This window comes from Carcharodon carcharias, chromosome 21 (genome assembly GCF_017639515.1).
Source record: "Carcharodon carcharias isolate sCarCar2 chromosome 21, sCarCar2.pri, whole genome shotgun sequence".
NCBI lineage: Eukaryota > Metazoa > Chordata > Chondrichthyes > Lamniformes > Lamnidae > Carcharodon > Carcharodon carcharias.
Window position 1 is genome coordinate 47,337,257 of NC_054487.1, and position 24,713 is coordinate 47,361,969.

General features: G+C 40.9%; 1 protein-coding gene across 1 annotated transcript in view; it reads left to right on the plus strand.

Moving 5' to 3' along the window:
* LOC121292973 (cat eye syndrome critical region protein 2) overlaps positions 1–21,566 on the plus strand; it is a 146,720-nt gene extending 125,154 nt beyond the window's left edge. The window contains exons 16-19 of the mRNA XM_041215482.1: positions 2,790–3,624; positions 5,386–6,904; positions 14,168–14,264; positions 21,336–21,566. Coding sequence (XP_041071416.1) covers positions 2,790–3,624; positions 5,386–6,904; positions 14,168–14,264; positions 21,336–21,341 — 2,457 coding nt within the window. The 3' untranslated portion in view covers positions 21,342–21,566. The remainder of the gene's footprint in view (positions 1–2,789; positions 3,625–5,385; positions 6,905–14,167; positions 14,265–21,335) is intronic.
* Positions 21,567–24,713: the final 3,147 nt, after the last annotated feature.

Consider the following 24,713-nt stretch of genomic DNA (forward strand, 5'->3'; position numbering starts at 1 on the left):
CAAATTTTTCTCAATTTGCATGGCCAGTTTTTTTAATTTGCGGTAATTTCGGGGTTCTTTTTGCAGGCCCATGCAGGCATAGCATCTGAACGGGATTAACTTGTGAACGGCCTGCACTGTACTTTCTGGGTTACCATGTGCACCCACAGCTTACAGGGAATATTAGTAGTGACACAAAATGATAATAGAAGCATGCTTTTATATTTCTGTCACTGAGCATAATATAGGGAAGATAAAGGATTATTTGCTCCAACGTTATTACAACTCACATTTGAGTTAGAGTATATTAGTAGACTGTAATGCAACTAAGTGGTTCAGGTAGCCTTTTGAAATGCAAGAATGAAACCCAAGCTACTGTTGCCGATTTCTAAGCTCCACACTTAAATTTGGCTGTCTTTATTTTTGCTGTAACACTAGTGGGAGCACTTGCTGCAGATGTGATTTAATGCTTTCTGTAATTCCCTGCACAAAGCCTTTCCAACTTGTTCACTTGTTTAACTAGTTCCAATAAATCAAAAGAAGAGCATCATTTAGTGGTTAAAGTTGCAGTTAAACTGGCCTTTTTACAGTATTAAACTGGCCTGGGAGCAGCAGTACAGGCCGAGTGCACATGCACAACTGTTCCTGATATCTTCCCAGTCGGCAGCAGGATCTGCATCAACGGCCACTGTATGACACAGAAGAACGCCATTCGGCCCAAGGAGCCTATGCTTGCTCTCCAGTCAGTGGGATTTCCCCGCTCTATCCCATTAGCCTGCAAGTATATTTCCTTCCAAGTGCCCATTTAATTTCCCCTTTGAAATCGTTGAATGTCTGTTTTCACCTGGGCAGCAAGTTCCAGGTCATTACCAGGTAACAGGGTTATTCCTGAAATTTCACCTGTGCCGCTTGCCCAAGACCTTAAATCTAAGCATTGTAGTTCTTGCAACATCAGCTAATGAGAGCATTTTTTTTCCTATCTACATTATCCAAATCTGTCATAATTTTATGCACCTCAATCTCCTTTGCTCCAAGGTGAACAACCACGACTTTTCCAACCTAACTTACTAGCTAAAATCTGCATCCTTGGAACCATTCTGGTAAATCTCCTCTGCACCCTATCAAGGACCCTCACATTCTTCCTAAAGTGTGGTGATCAGAACTGGACATAACACTCTAGTTGTGGCTTAATCAGAGCTTTATAAAGGTTCAGCATAACTTCCCTGCTTTTGGTTGGGAGGCGGGGGATTGGTTCTACCACAATTTGAATTATCCAACAATTTGAATTAAGGCACATAAGCACTGAATTCCCACTACTTAACAATTCAATTTGAATTGAGACTTTAAGAGGAGTAGAATGTACTCTTATGTAATTGATGAATATACTTTAAAATCCAGGATACCTGTGGAGTCCAGAAACATACAATATTAACTATGACTGAAGCTTTAAAGTCTTAACTGTTTGCCATTGTTGCCTATTATATGTATCTCTGATCCATTTCCAAAGTAGGTGTTTTCCACAGGATCATCATTTGAGTCCAGGCAAAGCCAAACCTTTCACCTGTTGCAAGCTCCTGAGGCCTCTCTGGCTTCTGAGCCACTGCTGTCCCTCCTCACACCTTGCTGTCTGTCCTTAAGGAACATACAGGCACCCCAGGCTCAGCCCCACAAATCCAAGCACCCATCTCTTCACCCCCATTTTATGCAGTGAAAAAGAAATAAATCTGCAATCTGAACCGTGACGCTTTTAGTAAGGTAGCAAAAATCCTGTAAGTACTTGAAACAACTTAGTCAGTTCCTAGTTATAGTCTTTCCCAAAGGACAGAATTCCTGCATTTGCTGCTCTGGTTATTTAAATTGCTTTGAAAAATTATTGAGAAACCACTGTTGAAAGATTAGGAGATTGTTGGGGGCAGGATGGATGTGGCGGGAATATCATGAAGGTGCGGGGCCTTTATTTACCTTGACTAGATAACAAGAAAACTCAGCGATCTCTGGCTGTATTCAACTTACAGAAATGAGATACTCAGATCTCAAAGGGAAGTGCCAACTTAAACACAATTCCATCTTAGCAGCAGAATAATGCATGCTGCATTACGAATATTCTTGTCTTTATAAAATAACGTTTCATCTGGTGTGAACAGTTGAGCAAAAAAATCCACTGTTATGCATGAAATGAATAAAAGTTGATAGTGTGTATTTCCTGCCACTCTCACTTCAGTCAGCATGCTCTGCTGTCACATTATTTTACTTGTTTTGAACTTTATACTTTTAAAGGAAACAAATCAGGAATGAGCAAGGAGAATTGGCATTTTTCCCCCAAAAAGCAGAGGCTGAACCAATCCAATCACCCAAAATATTTTTCTAAATCCTGATCTACAGCCAACCCACTATTCACAGATAAAAAGGTTAAAAATAAAGTTCATAACACAGACACTTAAAATAAAACGTTCCACCATAAAATGATTGAAGTTGCCTGTAAAACTAGTTTAATCACGTAGAAGTTTTTTTTTACTTGGAAACCCCAAGTTCTCTGTAAAATCTAGGAATGGAGCTAATATTCATCTCAGAGATATTGCTGTCAGTGAAGAGAGATTAAAAACTAGACTCATTGTTACAGTTCCCAAAATGTTGCAGACTTAACATATCTGTCAACACAAAACATTATAATTCTCAGCAGGTCTTTTCTCCACTCATAATAGCGATTGAGTCTGTTTTTCCAAATGATTTGACAAGCATTGTGTGAACTTATTAAAACTTTTTGAGGAACAGAAACTGTTGAACAACAGCATATTTTTGTCTAATTACAGCATCAGGTGACTGTGAATGAACATCAGGGGCCACGGATGATGGGACCTGGAAACAAAGCAACTTATGCTGGACCAGTACATGGACCTTCTCTAGGCCCCAGACCCCCATCAGTGCCACCTGGAACAGTGAGTGCTCCACCTCAGGAAGGAAGTATGTACCCAAGCCAACCATTTCAGCCAGGATATACAGCACATTGCCTAGAGGGACCGGTTCATCGCCCAAACTCTGATTTTCAGGGGAGGCATGTGTACAACCCATATGGTCATCCAAATGGCCCACGTCATGGACCTCATCATGTATGGAATGGCAATAATGATGGTTCAATTGAAAGACCTTTAAGACCTGTTGAAAAAAATCCACTGGCTGGTCCAGGCCAGTCCCCACAGTCACAGCATCGCCCATTTCCCCAAATGGTGGAGCGCAATCTAATGAGACCATCTGTGCCACTCAATCATTGGCCAGATCAGCCAGGTTGTCTACCTCATAATGGGCCACCTGGATATCCCAGACTTCCGAATTCACCCCAAACGCCTAATATACAAAGAATGCCACCTCCTTTCTTGAGACCACCACATCAAGGACTCCACATTGATTCTATGCTGTCTAGTCCAGAGATGATTGCAATGCAACAACTTTCTGCCCCTGTCTGTCCACCAGGGCATTCTTCTGCATATCTTCCTGACCCTCATGCACCAGCACCACAACAGCAGCATGGTGGAGCCCAGCACCGTACACCTAGCATGCAACCTCGCAAACAAGCATTAGAAGACTGTGCTGATTCATTGGGAACATCACAAGATACTGAGATGCCAGAAAATATTGATGAAACTCAAGGTAAATGTGCCTTGCATGTTCAAAGCTGAAGTCCAGATGATCAACTGTAGATTTTGTAAAAAAAAATCCTTTTAATGGAGTTTTGGTATAAGCTAAAGATAACATTAAATGATGGGACAGTTCCCTCCATGACACCCTGGTCCACTCCTCTCACCCCCAACACCTCATCCCCTTCCCATGCAATCACAGGAGGTGTAACACTTGCCCCACCGCTTCCCTCCTCACTGTCCAAGGCTCCAAACAGTCCTTCCAGGTGAAGCAGGGATTCACTTGCACTTCTTTCAGTTTGGTCTACTGTATTCGCTGCTCCCAATGTGGTCTTCTCTGTTAGGGAAACTAAACGCAGAGTGGGTGACTGCTTTGTGGAACATCTTCACTCAGTCTGCAAGCGTGACCCCGAACTTCCTAATAAAAATAACTGGAAAAGCAGGTCTGACAGCATCTGTGGAGAGGAAGACAGTTAATGTTTTGAGTCTTCATCAGAACTGAAGACAAGTAGAAAGGAGGTGAAATATAAGCTATTTAAAGGGGTTGGGACAGGTAGAGCTGGATAGAGGGCCAGTGATAGTTGGAGGCAAAGGAGAGATTGCCAAAGATATCATAGACAAAAGGACAAAGGGGTGTTGACGGTGGTGATATTAGCTAAAGGATGTGCTAATGGTGACATTAAGGGTAGAAAGCAGGACGAGCAAGGTACAGATAGCCCTAGTGGGTGTAGGGTGGGGGGAAGGGATCGAAATGGGCTGAAAGGTGGAGATAAAACAATGGATGGAAATAATTTTAAAAATAATAACAGAAATAGTTGGGAAAAGAAAAATATATAAAATATATAATTATTAGAAAAAAGGGGATTGGAAAAGGGGTGGGGATAGAGGAGAGAGTTCATGACCTGAAGTTGAACTCAATGTTAAGTCCGGGAGGCTGTAACGTGACCCTGAACTTCCTGTCGTTTGCCATCTCAATTCACCATCTTGCTCTGGATATCATTGCTCACATTTCCATCCTCAGCTTGCTACAGTGTTCCAATGAAGCCCCACGCAGACTGGAGGAACAACACCTCATCTTATGATTAGGTACTTTACAGCCTTCTGGATGCAACATTGAGTTCAACTACTTCAGACCATAACGTTGTCCTCCATTTTAAATTTTATTTCCCCTAGTGCCAGTATTTTGTTCTCATGTTTTTGCTTTTAGACAGCACTCATCTTTATCCTGCTATTAACACCTACTCTGACCAAGCTATGTGTCTTTAATACTATCATTTGCCTGTGTTCCATGACACCTTTGGCATTTTATCTCCCTGGCTCCCTGACCTTCTCTTTTGCTCCACCTGCCTCTTCACCCTTTCTCAACAGCATAAAACTCATTACATTTCTACCCCTCTCCAGTGCCGAAGAGGAGTCATATTGGACTCGAAAAGTTAACTCTATTTCTCTCTCCACAGATGCTACCAGACCTGAGTTTTTCCAGCACTTTTTTTATTTCAGATCTCCAGCATCTGCAGTGTTTTGCTTTTATATAAATTAATTGTGTTTCCCTCCCAATTGCTGTCCTCTTTCCCAAATAAATGTTTTAAAATTATTTGGCACAACATTCCCCAATGAGCAGTGTGACCAGGGTCAATTGATAGGGGATGCGATCACCACTAGTTCAATCTACCCTTCTCCCTAACCCCAACCTCTTTCCTGAAAAGACTTGAGATTAAAAATATTAAATTTGATAATAGCTGTCACTGAATGTGATTTGTTTATCCTTGAACAGAGACGGAGCCAATCAAAAACACGCCAACTGGTGGGGAGCAAAAACAGCAATACAAAGATTCAGGAATCTCGCCTACAATTACTGAACAGACAGCACCACAGCTCTCCGAAGGCGACATCAAACTGAATTCAGCCAATTTTACTGAACCCGGAACAAGTGAGAGTCAAAGTAATGGGTTGAGATCCATCAATATTGAAGAGGAAGACACATACAACATTAAATTGAAAGATATTAGTAGTTCAGTAGTAAAGACACAAAAAGAACCAAACAAACAAATTCCAGATTCCAAAAAAAGGACTGCAAAGAGCAGGGCAAAGAATAATAAAAAACTCGGTGGCAGAGTAGGCAGAGAGAAAAATGTTGAAAATCAAAATGAAGCTGAGGTCAAGGACCAGAATGATAACCAGGTCAACCAAAATGTCCCCAACTCCATACATTACACTGAATCTTCAGACCAATTGGCCTCTACAAGTTTGCTGAACACAAATCAGAATTCTGTGAAAAATTCCAATACTTTAGCACAAGGCAAACAGGGAAAAAATAATGGAAATAATCCTGGGATGATGGGAATGCTGACACACACACAGTATGGACATAACCCAGACTACTCAGTTGCAGGTCAGTATGGTATGGCTCGTGGTTGCAGACCCTTTGGAAGAAACATGGGTGGACCCCAGACATTCACGAACCGGCAGCCTTTTCCTAATCCAAATTTTTCTCAGCAGTTGCCACCAGGGATCTACCCTGCCTTTCAGCACCAAGTCCAATGTTATCCATATCATGCTTCCCAGCAACAAATTCAATCACCATACCACCAATATCAACATCCTCATTATTACACTTACTCTCAAGGGCAAGGTTATCCTACAGAGGACTGGCCCCAGGCCCTATCACCAACAGGTCATCATCTCCAGCAGTCTAGCCATTTATCAGTACATAATGGAAATGGGAAAACACCAGGGCCTGGTGTTCCTTTGAAGGGTTCGGAGGGGTCATCGGAGAGTCATACATCAGCAAATGCAATGCAAGAAGGGATGAATGGAAACTCTAAAGAAAACAAAGACACGAGCCAGGGGACCAACAATATGTCTCACACCATCAAAGAGGAAAAATTAAATAAAGAACAGGAAAGGCCTGAAAGTCCAAAGGAAATCCTGGATTTAGACAGTCATAACGCTGCTGCTAAAAGACAAAGTGCACAGCCTGCAAGCGGACTGATATACAGGGGACCTGGAATGCATCCAGGGATCCAAGGTCCCCATGGTATTCTTTCGCATTCATCTGTCTATTCTGCTCAGTCTCCATCTCTTTTTAACACAAACCCTTATGCAACTCGGCGACCTCCTCACTCCATGTTGGGGACTTCACGTCATCGTATCCCACCTCATCAGATAAATGGCCAGCCACAAGCCAGAATGCCTTTGTATAGTCGATCTGATGAAAGAATGGGTCAGTATCATAATATGATGATGCAGCAACAGGGAATTAGACCACCAGAAGAACCTTACAATATAAGAGGGTAAGACAACTGATTTGCATGTTTTTTCTTTGAATGTGTGATTCATTGTTTTGAAGAACTAAAATAAAATTAGCAAGCCTAGCTCCATTCAGTATGCAATGCTTTCAGTTTTAAATTGGCTTCTTAAAAGCACTCTAATTAAACATAAAAATCAATTAAATAATTGTGGGTCTTGTACCTGTCTAGCCTATTTAAATACTGAGGAGGACTGCAACAAATTATGGGAGGACTTTACTAAACTTGTAATTGGGCCAATAATTGGCAAAGCAAGTTCAACACAGGTAAATGTGAGGTAGTCCATTCTGATAGGAAGAATAGAGAGGTGGAAACTTGAAAGATGCAATTCTAGGTGAGAATCTCGGAATACAGATGCATCAATCATTGAAAGTTGCACCACAGGTTAGCAAGGTCATAAAAAAAAATCAAACCAAGCACAAGGTTTTATTTCTAGAGGGATAGAATTGAAAAGGAAAGTTATGCTAAACCTATATCAAACTTTGGTTAGACCACACTTTAAGAATACTGCGTGCAGTTCTGATCACCTTTTAAAAAGGCATTGAAGAGACTGCAGAGAAAATTTACAATAACGATACCAGAAATGCATGAGTTTAGATCAGCAACAAATTGACAAGTTGGGTCACTTCTCTCTTGAAAAATGAAGGCTGAGGGGTGACCTAATAGAGGTCGTTAAAATTATGAAAGGTTTTGATAGAGTGAGTACAGAGAGAATATTTCTTCTTGTGAATAACTTAACTAGAGGTCATCAATATAAGATATCACCAAGAAATCCAATAGGGAATTCAAAAGAAACTTCGTGCCACAAATAGCAGTAAGAATGTGGAACTCGCTAGCACAGGGAAATATTGAAGTAAGTAGTATAGATGCATTTAAGGGGAGACCAGACAAGCATATGAAGAAGAGAATAAATGGTTATGATGGTAGATTTAACTGAGAAAGACGGGAGGCTTGAGTGGAGCGTAAACACCATCATAGACTGATTGGCCTGTTTGTGCCATATATTCTGTGTTATCCTACATAATTCTATGTAAATTTAAAAATATAACAAGATAGGATTTATGGTATCTTTTCCTAGATAAGAGTAATACAGACATCTTAAAGATAAGTCTGAGATGCTTTAATTAGATTGGACTTCTTTTAATAATACCTATATTTATAAAATATAAAATAAAAAATACAGTGTAAATGCAAAATTTATCGCAGTTAATTTTTATTAAAGAAATTTTGAAACACAGCTCGCCAAACAATGCTGGGCTTTGTATTACTGACAAAATAAGACCTAACAAAGCTTTGTGTTTATAATACTCTTACACAGTTCCCCTTATGAGAGGGAATTAACAGGGAACTGTTAAAACACCACAAGAAACCCATATTCAGACTCCGCAACTGTTGAGTAAAATTATTGTGTAGTGAAAAGTTAAAATGAGCTGTAAGAACTGTAGTGAGAAGTTTATTTTTTGAGTCCTAGCCACTTATTGTGATTAAACAGCTTGGAGCTTCTAATTTAACAAAATTTTGAAGTTTAACACCCTATTAAATTCAAACTGTGCCGGGGCAATTTTTACTACAAATTCATTTTGCCATTTAAAAAAGATATTAAAGCATTTCCACCTGCCATATTGAATAGTTATTTCACCCATTCACACTCTGATGAGAAACAGTATATATGTGTTGAAACTCTTAATATTGCTGTAGGTGGTTTTGAGATTTATGGTTCTGTGCAGGAAAGGAAAATGCTCACATGCTTTTCATATAATACAGCACCACATTTCAGTTTGACGCAGGACAGGCTTTGGCAAATGCTGTGCTTGATACTAGATTTAGGTAACTTGAGTGAAGAGAGACAACAGTGAGGACTAGAACAGACCTGTGTTATCACATTGATGGGATATGATTGGCTAAATAGTCTGTTTCTCTGCTATATCATTTGTTATTCTCGAGCACCTTTTGTAAGTAATTAGTTCAGAGCAATAAACTTGGAAATGCTGTGCTGTGGCAGCACCTTCTAAGGACCTGGTTCTCTACTCTAAGCCAACAGTCACAATTCCCAATTTATCGCATGAGAGCAACGTGAGCAGGCAGCAGTCTACATTTGTATTATTGAAGTGTAAAGTTGATAATTGAGGAAAGACTTTTCTTTTAATGGTTCCTGTGCTTATGATCCATTCATCTAGACCTTGAGGAGCCAGTAGAGTCCCTCGTCTCCGCTGAAATAGATAATCCTATATGGAACAGCCTTTAGCTTACTTGGGGCAATGAGGGGAAAATTAAGCAAAGGCTTTAATTCCTCATTATAGTCTAATGACCTGTACTGGAAGTAGCTCGCATGCAGATGTTGGATGAACATAAGAAGAGATTTCGTTGTGGCTTTTCTTTCCTTTCACCTCCCCCACCCCACCTGCTCAGGCTCGCACATAAAGAGTTGGTTGAGACACAAGAAGGCTGCCAGCTGTTGTGTAACTGTATAATATAAATGTAAAAAATCAACTTTTTTTCTACCTTACAGGGAATGTAATGCTTCTCTTCTTCCACTAAAGGAGACATTATCAACAACATTAACATTGTGATTATAAAGCACAAGGAGAGGGAGGATCTAAAGAATGCATGTAAACTGGGCAAAATATCAGAGGGTCACTACTGAGAAATTCTTCCATCCTACACTTTGATGTCTTTAGGAAAGAATGGAAGGAGGGTGCGGGGGGAACAGAAATGTCTTACCATATTTCACTTCCCAAATACTCTCCTGATTTCAAGGAGCACAGAAGTATGGGACTGAGTTGGAGCTTAACAAAGCATTAAGTGATCAAAATGAATAGTGGTGCAGAAGACTGGTATGTGACTCAATAGAATCCAGTGTTCCTGCAATTAACCAGCTTGGAAAATGCTGTGATCAACCACAATGTCTTAGGAGTGCTGAGTAAATCAGAACAATGTGCTGTTGAGGTTACAGATTTTCATCTATCTAAACTTCTCAGGAATGTAATGAAAAATATTATTTCATTTTTTTTTTAATTTAATGGATGTGACCATCACTGGTAAAGCCAGTATTTATTGCCCATCCTTAATTGCCCTTGAGAAGGTGGTGGTGAGCCACTTAAGTCTCTGTGGTGTAGGTGCTTCCTCAGTCAGTGCTGTTTGGAAGTTCCAGGATTTTGCAATGCATATGTAATATTAAAGTGTAAAGTTGACAGTTGAGGGAAGACTTTTCTTTTAAAGGTTCCTGTGCTTATGATCCATTCACATGGACCATGAAGAGCCATATTTTGTAATGTTACATATCCAACCAACTGGACCATATTCCATTACAGTCCTGACTTGTGCCTTGTAGATAGTGGAAAGGCTGTGGGGTGGTGAGTCACTCACTGTAGAATTTCTAGCCTCTGACCTGCTCTTGGAACCATAGTATTTATATGGCTGGTCCTGTTAACTTTCTGCTTGACTGTAACTCTTCAGATGTTGATGGTGGGGGATTCACAGTGATAATGCCATTGAATGTCAAGAGAAGATGGTTAGGCTTTCTCCTGCTGGAGATGATCATTGCTCAGTACTTACGAGGCATGAATGTTACTTGCCACTTAATCAGTTTAAGCCTGAAAGCTGTCAGGGTCTTGCTGAATGCAAACATAGACTGCTTCACTATCTGAGGGTTCGTAAATAAAACTGAACTCTCTGCAATCACTTGTAAACATCCCCACCTCTCCTGACTTGATAATGGAAGGAAGGTCATTGAAGCAGCTGAAGATGATTGGGCCTAGGACACTAATCTGTGGAACTCCTGTGGCTGAGATAGTTGGCCTCCAACAAACAGTCTGGTAGTGGAGAGGTCAGGAAGAGAGGTATAACATGTGAACATTGGCCCTGCCCCTATGGATGAAATCTCATAAGGGAACTTGATGATGAGTCAGAGAGGAGAGATTCTAAGGATAGATCGTTGGACATCTCCAGAAATTGTTCTGGAGTGAGAAAAGATACGGAAGCAAAATACATAAAAACAGAAAATCCTGGAAGTGAAGGAAACAAGAGTCAATACTTCATCTGAACTGGAAAAAGTTAGAAATATAACAGGTTTACACAAGTATAACGAAAGGAAGAAAAGAACAAAAGGAAAGGTCTATGTTAGGGCGAAAGGCAAATGTGATTTATTGACAAAAGGGCTGATGGTGTAAAGCAAAGAAGGTGGTAGGGGACAAGTAAAGAAATAAAAGATGGGTCTAGAGAAGCTGAAATTGACAAAAGCACAATCATTATCATCAATTGCTGACCCAAAAAATGGGAGCAGTGGTTATGTCTTGAAATTGTTGAACTCTGGTTCAGTCCAGATGGCTGTAAAATGCTTAATCGAAAGTTGAGGTGCTGTTCCTCGAGCTTACATTACGTAGAACAGTGTGGGAGACTCTGGACAGGAAGCTCAGAACGAGAGCAGGATGGAGAATAAAAAAGACAGGTGACCTTAAACCCAGGGTCATGCTCGCAGACCGAAGAGAGGTGTACCACAGGGCAATCACCAAATCAGCATTTGGACTCCCCAGTGTAGAGGAGACTGCTTAGTGAGCAGTGAATACAGTATACTAAATTGAAAGGGTACAAGTAAATCATTGCTTCATCTGGAAAGAATATTCGGGTCACTGGATGGTGGGAAGGGAGGAGGTAAAAAAGTAGGTGTTGCATTTCTTGTGCTTGCATGGGAAGGTGTGCAAACAGGGGTATTTGGGGTCATTGAAGTGTGGACCAGGTTGTCACAGAAGAAGCGGTCTTTCAAAATGCTGAAAGCAACGGGCAAGATCTGTTTGGTGGCGTCACACTGGAGGTTGCAGAAATTATGATGGATCGTCTGTTGAGTGTGGAGACTGGTGGGGTGGAAGCTGAGGACAAGGGAAACCCTATCATTAATCTTAAGGGGTAGGTGAAGGAGTGAGGGCAGAAATGTGGGAAATGGGATGGGCACAGTTGAGAGCCCTATCAAGCACAGTGGAGGGGAATCCTTATTTGAGAAGAAAGGGGTTGGCCAGAGGTGCTATTATGGAAGATGGCATCGTCAAAACATTAACTACAGAGAAGAACTTGGGACAATGGATAGAGTCCTCACAGGAAATAGAGTGTGAAGAAATATAAGCAATACGGCCATGGGACTTGGTGAGCTTATAGTAGACTCTGGACAGAATTATCCCAAATTTGCACTAAGTACAGTAATGGGCATGAAAAAAGGCATTTTACCCGCTGGCCGCAATAGCAGGTTTTCGCACCAAATCGTCCCCTCCCTGTCTCATTAATTATGCAGCCACAGGAAGCACTATTGCCAACTATTGAAATGTAATAAATATGGGATACAGTGAATAAAAATACCTCTGCTGTATTTCCAAACATTGTGAAAGAATGATTGCTCACCTGATCAGCAAATGAAGTAGGCATCTTCTGCTCAACTTCCTTACCCATTTCTGTAGCCTCCGATATGCACACCACACCACTTCCTCATGCCGGGGACCATATTTAAACTGCAGCTGCACGCACAGCTCTCAATGCTTGCAGCCCAGGACTGCTCCGGTGAAGACATGGCTCCAAAAGCCAAGAAGAGTGCCCCCCCCCCCCAATGATTCAGTGACACATCCCTAGGATTAGACGAGGTGGAGGTCCACCACAATGTCCTGTACCCCTGCCCTGGCTGCAGGAGGCCCGTCAGTCTCGCCAATCTGGCTTGGCAGGTGGTGGCAAAGCATGTCAGTGCCAGCACTGTACACAAGAGGTCAGCTATCCAATGCAGAAAGAGGATGAATGATCTCATTTGTGATGCCAGGTTGAGGCAACTATCGTAATCAATCTCAACTCACCCACTCACAAGCCCATCACACATTTATTGGCATCTCACTCACTACCAGCTTGAGGGACATCACCACCCATTCGCACACACAAACCCTCACATCCCTATCTGGCCTCATCTCTGGAGACTGTCTCCTCAGCCCTCACCATCTTGAGACCACTTGCACAGATCAACATGTGCCCCCACACGTACCCTGGGATACCCCCTTTCCTCAGGACAGTCCTCACCCTACAGCCTCTTCCCTTGCCTGTGGTCATTTCTTCCCCCTTCCCCAAGCAAGCCCTAGCCCTGCAACCATTGAAAAACCACACTTGCCTTATTGGTAGGCAGAGACCTGCCCATGAGCCCCCTTAAAAGTGATGTGGTGCTGCCTGCAAACCCTGGTGTTAATGACCACTAGTGCTTCCCAAAGCAAGGTAGACAAACAAACCTCAAAGTCCTGAGCGAAGTGCAGCTCACCTGGCACATGTCACTGATGTACAGTTGTGAAACACGCCAACGTGCCCGAGTGATCCAGCATAGGGGGAATGATTCCAGTGAGCAGCACTTATAATGAGATGCTAAAGTATTGAAATTAGGTTCCCGACATGCGGCAGCAGGAAATACAGCCTGCCATTGATGAGTGAACTGGACGATCACAAACTGGTTTCATGATGGCGTAAGACCAATTTTTGGCCTTTTCGCGATAGTGTCCACTCGTGCCCCCCATCACGCCCACTGCCAACGGGACCGGACGATTTCACCCATTGGTTCACAACCTATGGCACGAATGGAAATAAATCTAGAAAGTGAAGATTCGGTGATGGGCAATCTGAAGGTGAGGGAAGGGTGGAAATTGGAAGCCGTGTTGACAAAATTATCCAGTCTGGGGCAAGAGCCCTGTGTTCGCTCTTGTCATTGCATTTCAGTGCCTTGTGAGTTAGTTATACTGAACCATGTATTTAGAATCTAGACTTTTTAATCCACAAAATTTTAGAAATTTATAACAATACGTAGGCAGTAGTTTTAGAATAAAAAGAATAGAAACTATCAAGAGGCCTGGGATTTGTTGGTTCTAATTTCCCAAGGGGAAATCTTTCCAATACAATTGTAGGATGAATCTCTCAGTTATGATATCTTGCCCAATTGTCAGTCGTTCTTCAGATGCTCCCTTCCCCTGTGCAGTATCCACAATGTTAGCGTGGTTGATAATGACTACTGTGGACATAATGATTTCTGAAGGCAATTTGCAGCCCTCTGACCTTTGTAATTGTGATTTAAATGGCCTCTTAACATTGCCTGTTTGGGAGAAAGTTGTTGGTATTTTTAAAAAGTAATGTTCACTCATCAACTGCTGAATGCATCTGTCTCCTTCCCTTGAATTCAGGAAATATTCATTTATCAAAGTGGTGTGGAAACATTAAGAATTCTATGTTGTTTGGTTTTAATAGAATGCCTGTGCAGGAGCACCCATATCAGAAATCAGTGTCAGGAGCAGAAATGGGTAAGGAAGTTGAGCAGAAGATGCCTACTTCATTTGCTGATCAGGTAAGTAAAAATTCTTTCACAATGTTTGGAAATGCAGCAGAGGTATTTTTATTTACTGTATCCCATATTCATTACATTTCAATAGTATGTAATCATATGGAGTCTTGACATAGAAAACCATCCCACAGCAGAAAGCAGAATCAAAGAAGTATGTTGCATCAAAGAAGGAAGTATTAGGAGAAGGGCTAAATGTTTGGTCAAATGAATGGGTTTTTATGGGATCTTATATGAGGAGAGATGTGCACCAAGGCTTTATGAAGGGAATTTGATTTTAGGGCTCAGGTTTTCTTGTGTGATTGGCATTCCGGGCATTGCGTTAATTCCTGTGTTTGTGATTTTAAATGTTAGTTGAATGTGAAAATGAAGAAATTGTTTCTGATGATTAAACTGCTTTGGGAATAAAATCATCCTGATCCTATTCAACTCTATTCCAATAATAATTGCTAAACATTTGGAAGAAAAAGACTTACATTTATTTAGAGCTCCAGAGTTGATGAGCTGTGTCTGAACTTTGGACACTGCAATGCATTAGAGTCATAGAGTTATACAGCACAAAAACAGGCCCTTCAGCCCATCATGTCTGTGCCAGCTATCAAGCACCTATCCATTCTAATCTATTTTCCAGCACTTGGCCCGTAACCCTCTATGCTGTGGCATTTCAAGTGCTCATTTAAATACTTCTTAAATATTGTGAGGGTTCCTGCCTCTACCAGCCTCTCAGGTAGTGTGTTCCAGATTCCAACCACCCTCTGGATGAATTTTTTTTTCCTCAGATCCCCTCTAAACCTCCTGCCCTTTACCTTAAATCTATACCCCTTGGTCAGCCATCTCTGTTCTGCTAGGAAAACAGCCCTAGCCTATCCAGTCTCCCTTCATAGCTGAAACGCTTGAGCCCAGACAACATCCTTGTGAATCTCCTCTGCATCCTCTCCAGTGCAATCACATCCTTCCTATAGTATGGCGACCAGAACTCCACCAGTATTCCAGCTGTGGCCTAACTAGCATTTTATGCAGCTCCAACATAACCTCCCTGATCTTCTAGTCTATGCCTCGGCTAATAAAGGCAAGCATCCCACATGGCCTTCTTAACCACCTTATGTGCTTGCTGCCTTCAGGTATTTATGGACATGTACACCAAGGTCCCTCTTATCCTCTGTACTTCCTAGGGTCCTATCATTCATTGTGTATTCCCTTGCCGTGTTAGTCCTCCCAAAATGCATTAGGGAGGGGAAAAGTTACCTGAAGACTTTGTTCCAGGGGGCACTCACACCCTTTAAGCTAAGTTATTCAGATTTGGTCTGTGGTCAAGGACAGATGGGTGGGACTGTAAGAGAGGCAGATATGGGGATCCAGAAGGTAGCAATGATGGAACCTCAGCCCTAGCAATTGCCCAACAATACGATATTCTTGCTGCTTGTGAGATGAGAATAGGGACTTTAGGGAGAATGAGGAAACTGATCCCCACCAAACATGGTTCTGGGGGCCATTCAAGTGGGGGGGGGGAACGTAAAAAGGAATGCAGTTGTAGTAGGAGACAGTATAGTTAGGAGGATGCAGGCTGTTCTCTGCAACTGACAGCATGCATCCCAAAGGCTGGGTTAAGGACATCACCTCAGGACTAGAGAGGATCTTGACATGGGAGGGGAAGGTCCAGTTGTCGTGATCCACATAGGTACCAATGACATAAGTAGGAGTAAGAAAGAGGTTCTGCTGAGGCAGTATGAGCATCTAAGGGTTAATTAAAAAGCAGAACAACAAAAGTCAAAACCTCTGGATTACTACCTAAGCAACAAACAAATTGGCATAGGGTAAATAAGATCAGAGAGTTGAATGTGTGGCTCAAAGATTAGTGTGGGACAAATCAGTTTTGACTCATTGGACAATGGCACCAGTTCTAGGGAAAGAAGGTGTACTGTTGGAAGGCCTTCACCTGAGCTGCGCTGGGACCAACGTCCTGGCACATTGTAAAATTGTATAATATATAAAAGCAAAATACTGCGGATGCTGGAATCTGAAATAAAAATAGAAAATGCTGGAAAAGCTCAGCAGATCTGGCAGCATCTGAGGCAAGAGAACCAGAGTTAGTGTCATGTCCATATGACTCTTTTTTAGAGCTAAAGAAAAGTAGAAATTTGATGGATTTTATACTGTTAAAGAGAGTGTGGAGCAAGATAGAAGGTCAGGGATAAGTAACAGCTAAGGAGAGATTGACAAATATGTAAAATTGTATAACTAGGGCTGTAGAAGGAGCTTTAAAATAAATAGTGGGGGTGGGGGCGTAGGATTCAAAAAGTTATGAGAAAGGACAAGTGAATTGTGCAGGGTAGCAATACAGGTAATGAGAACCAGAGTTTGACAGGAAGGGATGGAGAGTGCAACTTTAACAGTGTACCAGCAAATATGGTCAGAGTCGGGAAAGATGGGAAAAAGATGGAATTAAAGTCTTTTTATTTGACTGCAAGCATGCATTCATAACAAGATGGATGAATTGATAGCATAAATAAAAACAAATGAGTATGATATAACCATTTTAGAGAAGTGGTTGCAAAGTGAAAATTCAAGGGTATTTGACATTACAGAAGGACAAGAAGAAAGGAAAAGGAGGTGGGGTAGCTTTGCTAATTAAGGATGATCAGTACAGTAGTGAGAAATGATCTTCGATCAGGAGATGAAGATATAGAATCAAAATCAGTTTGGGTGGAGATAAGAAATTGCAAAAGAAGAATCACTGGTAAAAGTATTTTATAGGCCTCCTCACTGTGGCTACACTATAGGACAGAACATCTATCAATAAACAATGGAGGCTTGTAAGAAAGATACTGCAATAATCGTATGAGAATTTAATTTTCATATTGGTTAGACGAGTCAAATCGGCAAAGGTAACTTGTGGGGTGAATTCATATAGTGTATTCTGAATGGTTTCTAAGAATAATACATTCTGGAATCAACCAGGGATCGGTTATTTTAGATTTGGTAATGTGTAATGAGACAGGATTAATTAATGATCTCAATAGAAAATGTAGGAGCATTCGTGACATGATAGGATTTCACCTTCAGGTGAGAAATGTGGGTATAATAACTAGTGCCTTAAGCTTAAATAAAGGCAATTCCAAAGGTAAAAAGATAGTGTTGGCTAAAGTGGGTTGGGAAAATAGGCTAAAAAGTAGGATGGTAGTGACGCAGTGGCAGACATTTAAGGAGATATTTCATAACTCTCAACAAAGATATTCCATTGAGAAAGAAGGACTCAGCAAGAAAGATGCCCCATCCATGGCTAACTAAGGAAGTTAAGGATGGTATCAAATTGAAAGAAAAGGGTTACAATACTGCAAAGATTAGTGGTAGCTCAGAGGATTGGAAAAATCTTAGAAATCAGCAATGGATGTCTAAAAGAATAACATAGAAGTAGAAATTGGAGTATGAGATAAAACTAGTAAGAAATATAAATACATGCTTTCTCTATGGCAACACATTAGCCATCAGAGTCAACATGCCAAATGATCAACCCTCTTTTCTCCTGTAAAATAAATTGCTGTGGTGGTTTAAAATTTGGCATTCTTACCTTTATCCTGATGAGTGCAAGACAAAAAGATTTGGCCACATGTCTCTCTTTTCAGCAATATTGAAGAAATTGGAGATTGGAGTATGAGAGAAAACTAGCAATAAATATAAAAACAGGCAGTGAAAACTTCTACAATTATATAAAAAGGAAAATAGGAGCTAAATCAAATGTTGGTTCATTAGATGGTGAAAATAGAAAATTAATAATGGAAAACAAGGAAATGGCAGAGACTTTGAACAATTATTTTGTATCTGTCTTCAGAGTAGAAGGCACTTAGAAGTATCCCAAGATTCATAGAAGATTGAGAGGCAAAAGGGAGGAAGGAAATTAAAATAATCACAATATTAGAGAAAAAGCACTAGGAAAACTAATGGGACCAAAAGCTACCACATCCCCTGGACCTGATGACCTGCATCCTAGAGTCTTAAAAAAAATGGCTGCAGAGATAGTGAATGTATTGGTTGTAATCTTCCATAATTCCCTAGATTCTGGAAAGGTCCCAGCAGATTGGAAAACTTCACGTGTAACACCACTATTTGAAGAAGACAGAAAGCAGGAAAATATAGGCCAGTTAGTTTAACATCTGTCATTGGGAAAATGATGGAATCCATTATTATGGAAGTAGCAGCAGGATATTTAGGAAATCATAACAATTAGGCAGAGTCAACATGGTTTTGTGAAAGGGAATTCTTTGAGGATGTAACAAGCAAGGCGGATGAAGAGGAACCAGTAGGTGGAATGTATTTGGATTTCTAAAAGGCATTCAATAAGGTTCCACATAAAAGGTTACTGCAGAAGAAAAGAGCTTGGGTTTTTGGGGGTGATATAATAGCATGAATAGAGGATTAGCTAACTAACAGGAAACAGAGAGTAGGGATATATGGGTCATTTTCAGGTTGACAAACTATAATGAGTAGAATGCCTCAGGGATCAGTGCTGGCGCCTCAACTATTTGTGATTTACATTAATAACTTTGATGAAGGGGCCAACTGTGTTACAGCCAAATTTGATGATGATACAGAGATAGGTAGAAAAGCAAGTTGAGGAAGATAAAAAATAGTCTGTAAATGGATTTAAATAGGTTAAGTGAGTGGGCAAAAATTTGGCAGATGGAGTATAATGTGGGAAAATGTGAGGTTGTCCACTTTGGCAGGAAGAATAGAAAAGCAGAATATTTGCTAAATGGAGAGAGACTGTGGACTGTTGTGGCTCAAGAGGATCCGGGTGTCCTTGTACATGAATCACAAAAGGTTAGCATGCAGGTCCTGAAAATAGTTCAGAAGGCAAATGGAATGTTGGCCTTTACTGCAAGGGGGATGGAGTATAAAAGTAGGGAAGTCTTGCTACTACTGTACAGGGCATTAGTGAGACTGCACCTAGAGTACTATGTGCTATTCTGGTCTCCTTACTTGAAGGATATACTTGCGTTGGTAGCTTTTCAGAGAGATCCGCCATTCAATAAGATCGTGGCTGATCTGATTGTGGCCTCAACTCCACATTCCTGCCTACCTCCTGCCTCCACTCTCTGGGGAGGAGAGTTCCAAAGACTCATGACCCTCACAGAGTAAAAACTTATCCTCATCTTCATCTTAAATGGGAGATCCCTTATGTGTCACTTATCCTAGTCTCTTCCAGAAGGAGAAACATCCTCTCAGCACCTGCCCTGTCAAGTCATCTCAGGATCTTGTATGTTTAATAAGGTCACCTCTCATTCTTCTAAACTCCAGTGCATACAGGCCCAGCCTGTCCAACCTTTTCTGATAAGATGATCAGCCCCCCTCCGCTCCCATGCTGAGCCATGATCTTATTGAATGGCAGAACCGGCTCGAGGGGATGAATGGCCTCCTGTTCCTAATTCGTGTGTTCGTGTGTCAACTTTTCTCCTAAGATAACTCCTTAAACCCAGGAATCAGCCAAATGACGCTTGTCTGAACTGCTTCTAAACACATTTATATCATTTCTTAAATGAGGAGACCAAAACTGTACACAGCACTCCAGATGTGGTCTCACCAATGCCTATATGACTGTAGCAAAACATCTTCACTTTTATACTTTTAGCAGGTTGGTTCTATACTCATTGGAGTTTAGAAGCATGATCAATCATCTTATTGAAACTTGGAATTCTGAAGGAGCTTGATAGGGGGATGCTGAGAAGATGTTTCCCTTGTCAGGAACTAGGGGACACAGTTTAAAGATAAGGGCTCTCCCATTCAGTTCAGAGAACGAGGAAGAATTTCTTCTCTGAGGGTCGTTAGTCTTTGGACCTCTCTTCGATAGAGAGCCATGGAGGATGCATCATTGAATAATTTCAAGGCTGAGTTAGACAGATTTTCGATCAACAAGGAAGCTAAGGGCTTTGGGGGGCAAGAAGGAAAGTGGAGTTAAGGCCACATTCAGATCAACCATGATCTTACTGAATGGCAGCACATGCTCAATGGGTTGAATGGCCCACTTTTGCTCCTATTTCTTATGATCTTAGAGCCTTGCCACATCCTCAGGGCACCCCGCAGCACTTTATATGCAATGAATAATCTTTTGGAAGTGCAGATAGTTATGTATTGAAGATTTATTTTTAAATTCTGCTAAGTAGGAAAGAAAAACTAGAGTTTATTTGCCCCAAAGTTCTTTACAGTAGTAAAGTGTGGTCAGTGTTGTAATCAGATTGTTTCCACTCAAAGGACTGGGAAAACAAAACAAAAGATTTCCAGGTAGCTTGGTTTGGTGGCTCTTAAGTGTGGTGATAAGTTTCAGCACATGTTAGACACGTGGCTGGCCCAAAAATAATTAGCCAATTAATATCCAAAGAGGTAATGTACCATACTTCGCTCACCATCTCTCTCTCTCTCTTTCTCTCTTCACCCCCCCCCCCCCGCCCCCCCAAACCGAAAGGAATGTATTGGCAATAATTCTGCTGCTATTGGAAGCAGGCTATGTTTTTTAACAATAGTGTATCTACACTGGATTAATTTATTGATGGCATCATTTGTTCATCAATTTGAGCACCAGCTTTTACTTTATTGTAACAATTCTGTACTGCATAATTAACGCTAATGACATCCTTACCACAAAACCGATGAAGACCCAGTCTTAACAATAATAGATTTGGTGAGATCGTGACTTGAGGAAGGGATGAAATTAAGCCACAAAAATCCAGTTTTATGGAAAGGAGTTGTTGCCAATGGGTCTCCAAATTGCAGCTTGTACTTTAAAATTAGAAATAAATGAAGATATTAAATTATTTATTTGCTCTATTACTACAGTGAGTCTCTACAATGACCAGGACAAGTAAATTTATTGCCCCTATCTACTTTGACATTTAATTTATTATTTCTGATAGCATGCTATGTTACTGAAATGATTTACCTGCTATATAAAAGTACTAAACAGGCCTTAATCCACCTACAGTCATAGGAATATTTTTGAACTGTAACTGCTACTTGGAAGGACATGTTAGCTATTCTTCATTTGTATTGGTTGAAAGAACACTGATGTCCTTTTCTGTTCCACAGAAATGAGCAAGATGGATGATTGCAAGTGGAGCCAAGATCTAAGAGGACATTGTTGTGACAGCATTTCAGTGTTCTAGTTCAATGGGTAGATGCAATTTTTCATTTTTTTAAAAAAAATAGGTATTACGAGAAACTCAGGTGTAAAAAATGTACTTTAAATTGTAGCATTTCTATCTGTGTAGGGATTTGGTTAAAACTGGTTTACAAGAATAAATGATGCCTTTTTCTCTAGTCTGTTGAATGTATCTATGAACAGGTAGCAACTAAGTAAGCAATATCTTATGGATGTAGCACTGCAGTAAGATACCCAAGCATCCTTTTAACAAACTGAGAATAATTTTGGAAGATTTCTGTGGAAATCCATTCTTGTTACCAATACATACAGCCACTGTTTTTTGTGATGCAGTAGTTTAGTTACAGGGTTGCAAGCTTTTGTTTCTATTTTGTAAGTTTTTCCCCCGGTTTATTCTATAATGTTACAGTTGTTACACTAAATTGTTGACATGAAAATCATTCTGCACTGATGCACAGATTCACAGAATGTTTGTTCTTCGTTTCTTTGTTTAATATTGTCTTTTTTTGTAACATTTGATGTGTTCTCTGCTGCTGAAATTGTAATATTTAATCGCCAGTCTCAGGTTTGCTTGCAGTGACTATACCACAAATACTAAATCCCAGTAAGAAACCCGAGACAACATTAAAATAAACTTTATTTTATTTAAATATTTGATACAGGTTCACCAGCAAAACATTAGTTCCTGTACTGTATAAATCAACTGAGGTAAAAAGTAGGATAGACTAAAGGTCTTTTATTGCTGTTGGATGCAATCAGCGAGTCTATGGTATTGCAGCCTCAAGCACACTATCACGGTGTGTGCGTAAAGTTTTTTTGAATAAACCAGTTGGGTACGGGAATAAGTCAATTGATTTTTGGGTCCCCCCCACCCGTCAGCCATTTCCATTTTAAGTTTGGTTCTCACATGGGCAAATTAATTAATTAATTTATCACAAAGAAATCAAGATTCGGCATGTTGAGATGCATATTGTCACTGTTCTCTCTACTGCCCTCTTGTGTACTTATTAATCAGTACAACTGGTGACCACTAAACCACACCACTCAGCGGGTGTTTGCATTTTAGTCCTTTGAGGCAACATGAAAAGCGGCTCGTTTGACAAGGTGGGGCCTGGTTCACAGTTAAAAAAAAAACTAAGTTCTCCTTTCAAACAAAATTTGCTGTAAGAATTCCTAAGCTTGAAGTGTGACATCAACGAGTCAGCTATGCTTCACCACCACCCCGCCACCCACCCTCTCTCTCCCTCTCTCTCTCTCTCTCTCTCTCACTCTCCCCCCCCCCCCCCCCCCCAACCACCTCCCAAATCACCTGTACAAAATGCATTGGGGCAGAGATCAAGGGGGCTGCTTTCCCTGGGCCAGAAAGGAGAAAATCAACAAAGGTTCCCAGCACGGATCACTATTGATCAGTCCTTTGTTGGAAGGCAAATATATGCGTGGATCTGATTCAGAGCAGGTTTGGATGAGGTTATGATGCTGCTCTCAGTTAAAAGTTTGTTGACTTGTGATGTTTACACTCTGAAATGAAAAATTGCCATTTTTGAGTTACCAGAGAATTGCCAACACCTGTGGATTAGTACCCTAGTACAAATATGGAACTTAATTAATGGCTTTCACATCCTTGTGATGTCTTAAGTGCTTCACAGCCAATGAAATACCTTTTTTTTTATATAAAATGTAGTTGCTGTTTTGTAGACAAACATGCAGTGAATTTGCACACAACAAGGTCCCACACATCAATGAGGTAAATGACCTGTTTTTGTGATTATGATAAATATTGCCCAGGGCACTGGGATCATTTGCATTCACTCAATCCAAGTGGACAGGGTCTCAGTTTAACATCTCATTCAAAAGACGGCACCTGCAAAAGAGCAGCACCCCCTTGATACTGCACTGAAGCATCAGCCTAGATTATCTGCTGAAGTCCTGCAGTGGGGCTTGAACCCACAACCTTCTGACTTAAAAATTAGTGTGCGACCACTGAGCCACGCTGGCACTAATGTCAGCACCTTTGGTAGAGCGGCATAGAAATTGAGACCAATGAAAGTGCATTGGACCCTGATTCTCGATTTCTGACTTTCTTTGCAGCTACTTGAATTGCTTCCAGGAATCCTGGAAAATCTATGCAGCAATAACCCCACTTATTCCTTTTATTAAAGTTTTGCTGTAGCATTTGATGTTCCCATTGTATAAAGGATATTTGTCTTGTCCAGAGGCAGCTAACATTACAGCCACTTAAAACACTCCAACAATTGATGATCTTTGATCAGACCATGCTGTTTTTAGCCATTTTTTAATTATATAAAAGACAATAACATACCTCAGACTGTCAGTCCTGCAGTCTTCCACCAAGTCTGCACTAGCTACAGCCAGTATTTTACTCTTTTCCAAGGCACTAGATGCTGGGAAACATAAAACCTATTTATTTGTACTTTATATTTTGTATATGTTGAAATTTTTTAATGAAATGCAATGTCAAGTCACTTTGGTTACAGTTGTGACACATACCTCAGTTGTTCTCTACTAGGGCCCTTATGTAAGAAAACATTTTTATTGTTGCTTGACTGACATAGATTATTTTCCATATGAATTTACTATTTTCTATATTGTACATACTTAGAATAAATGTTTGAAAATCTCAGTCTAGTAGAATCTATCTGTATGTTGTTGGGCAGCAAAACTTTATCTGAATCAACAATTGAATGTAAAATGTAAATCTTTCAGTATTCTGAGTGTAAGCACAGTTCTGGTGTTATTCTTAAAATTGAGGTACAGAATGCTTAAGTTATACCCTATTTCATAAAACAAATATAGAACACCTTGGTGTGGCCAGAAGATTCTGCTATTTTTAAATGTATGTACATCAGCTTATATTATCCACTTCCAATTGAGCTCTGTATCCCCTTTACAGGTCTACACCTCTCTCCATCCCCTACATGTTGATGCCTCTCTTTCTCTCCCCAACCCTCCAAACCCCCATTACAGTTGATACCTCTATCCCCCCTGTGGTTGACACCTCTCTTGTCCCCCCAACCCTTACAGGTTGATGCCTCCATACCCCCCCTGCCTCATTTACAGGTTGTCACCTCTCTCCCTCCCCTACATGTTGATGCCTCTTCCCCCACCCCCCCCCCCACTCCAGGTTGACGCCTCTATCCACCCCACCTTACAGGTTGATGCCTTTATTCCCCCCCGCTACAGTTTGGCATCTTTATCTCCCTCTACAGGTTGGTGCCTCTATCACCCCCCACCCCCACTTACAGGTTGACACCTCTCTTCCCCCAGCTTTACAGGTTGAGGCCTGT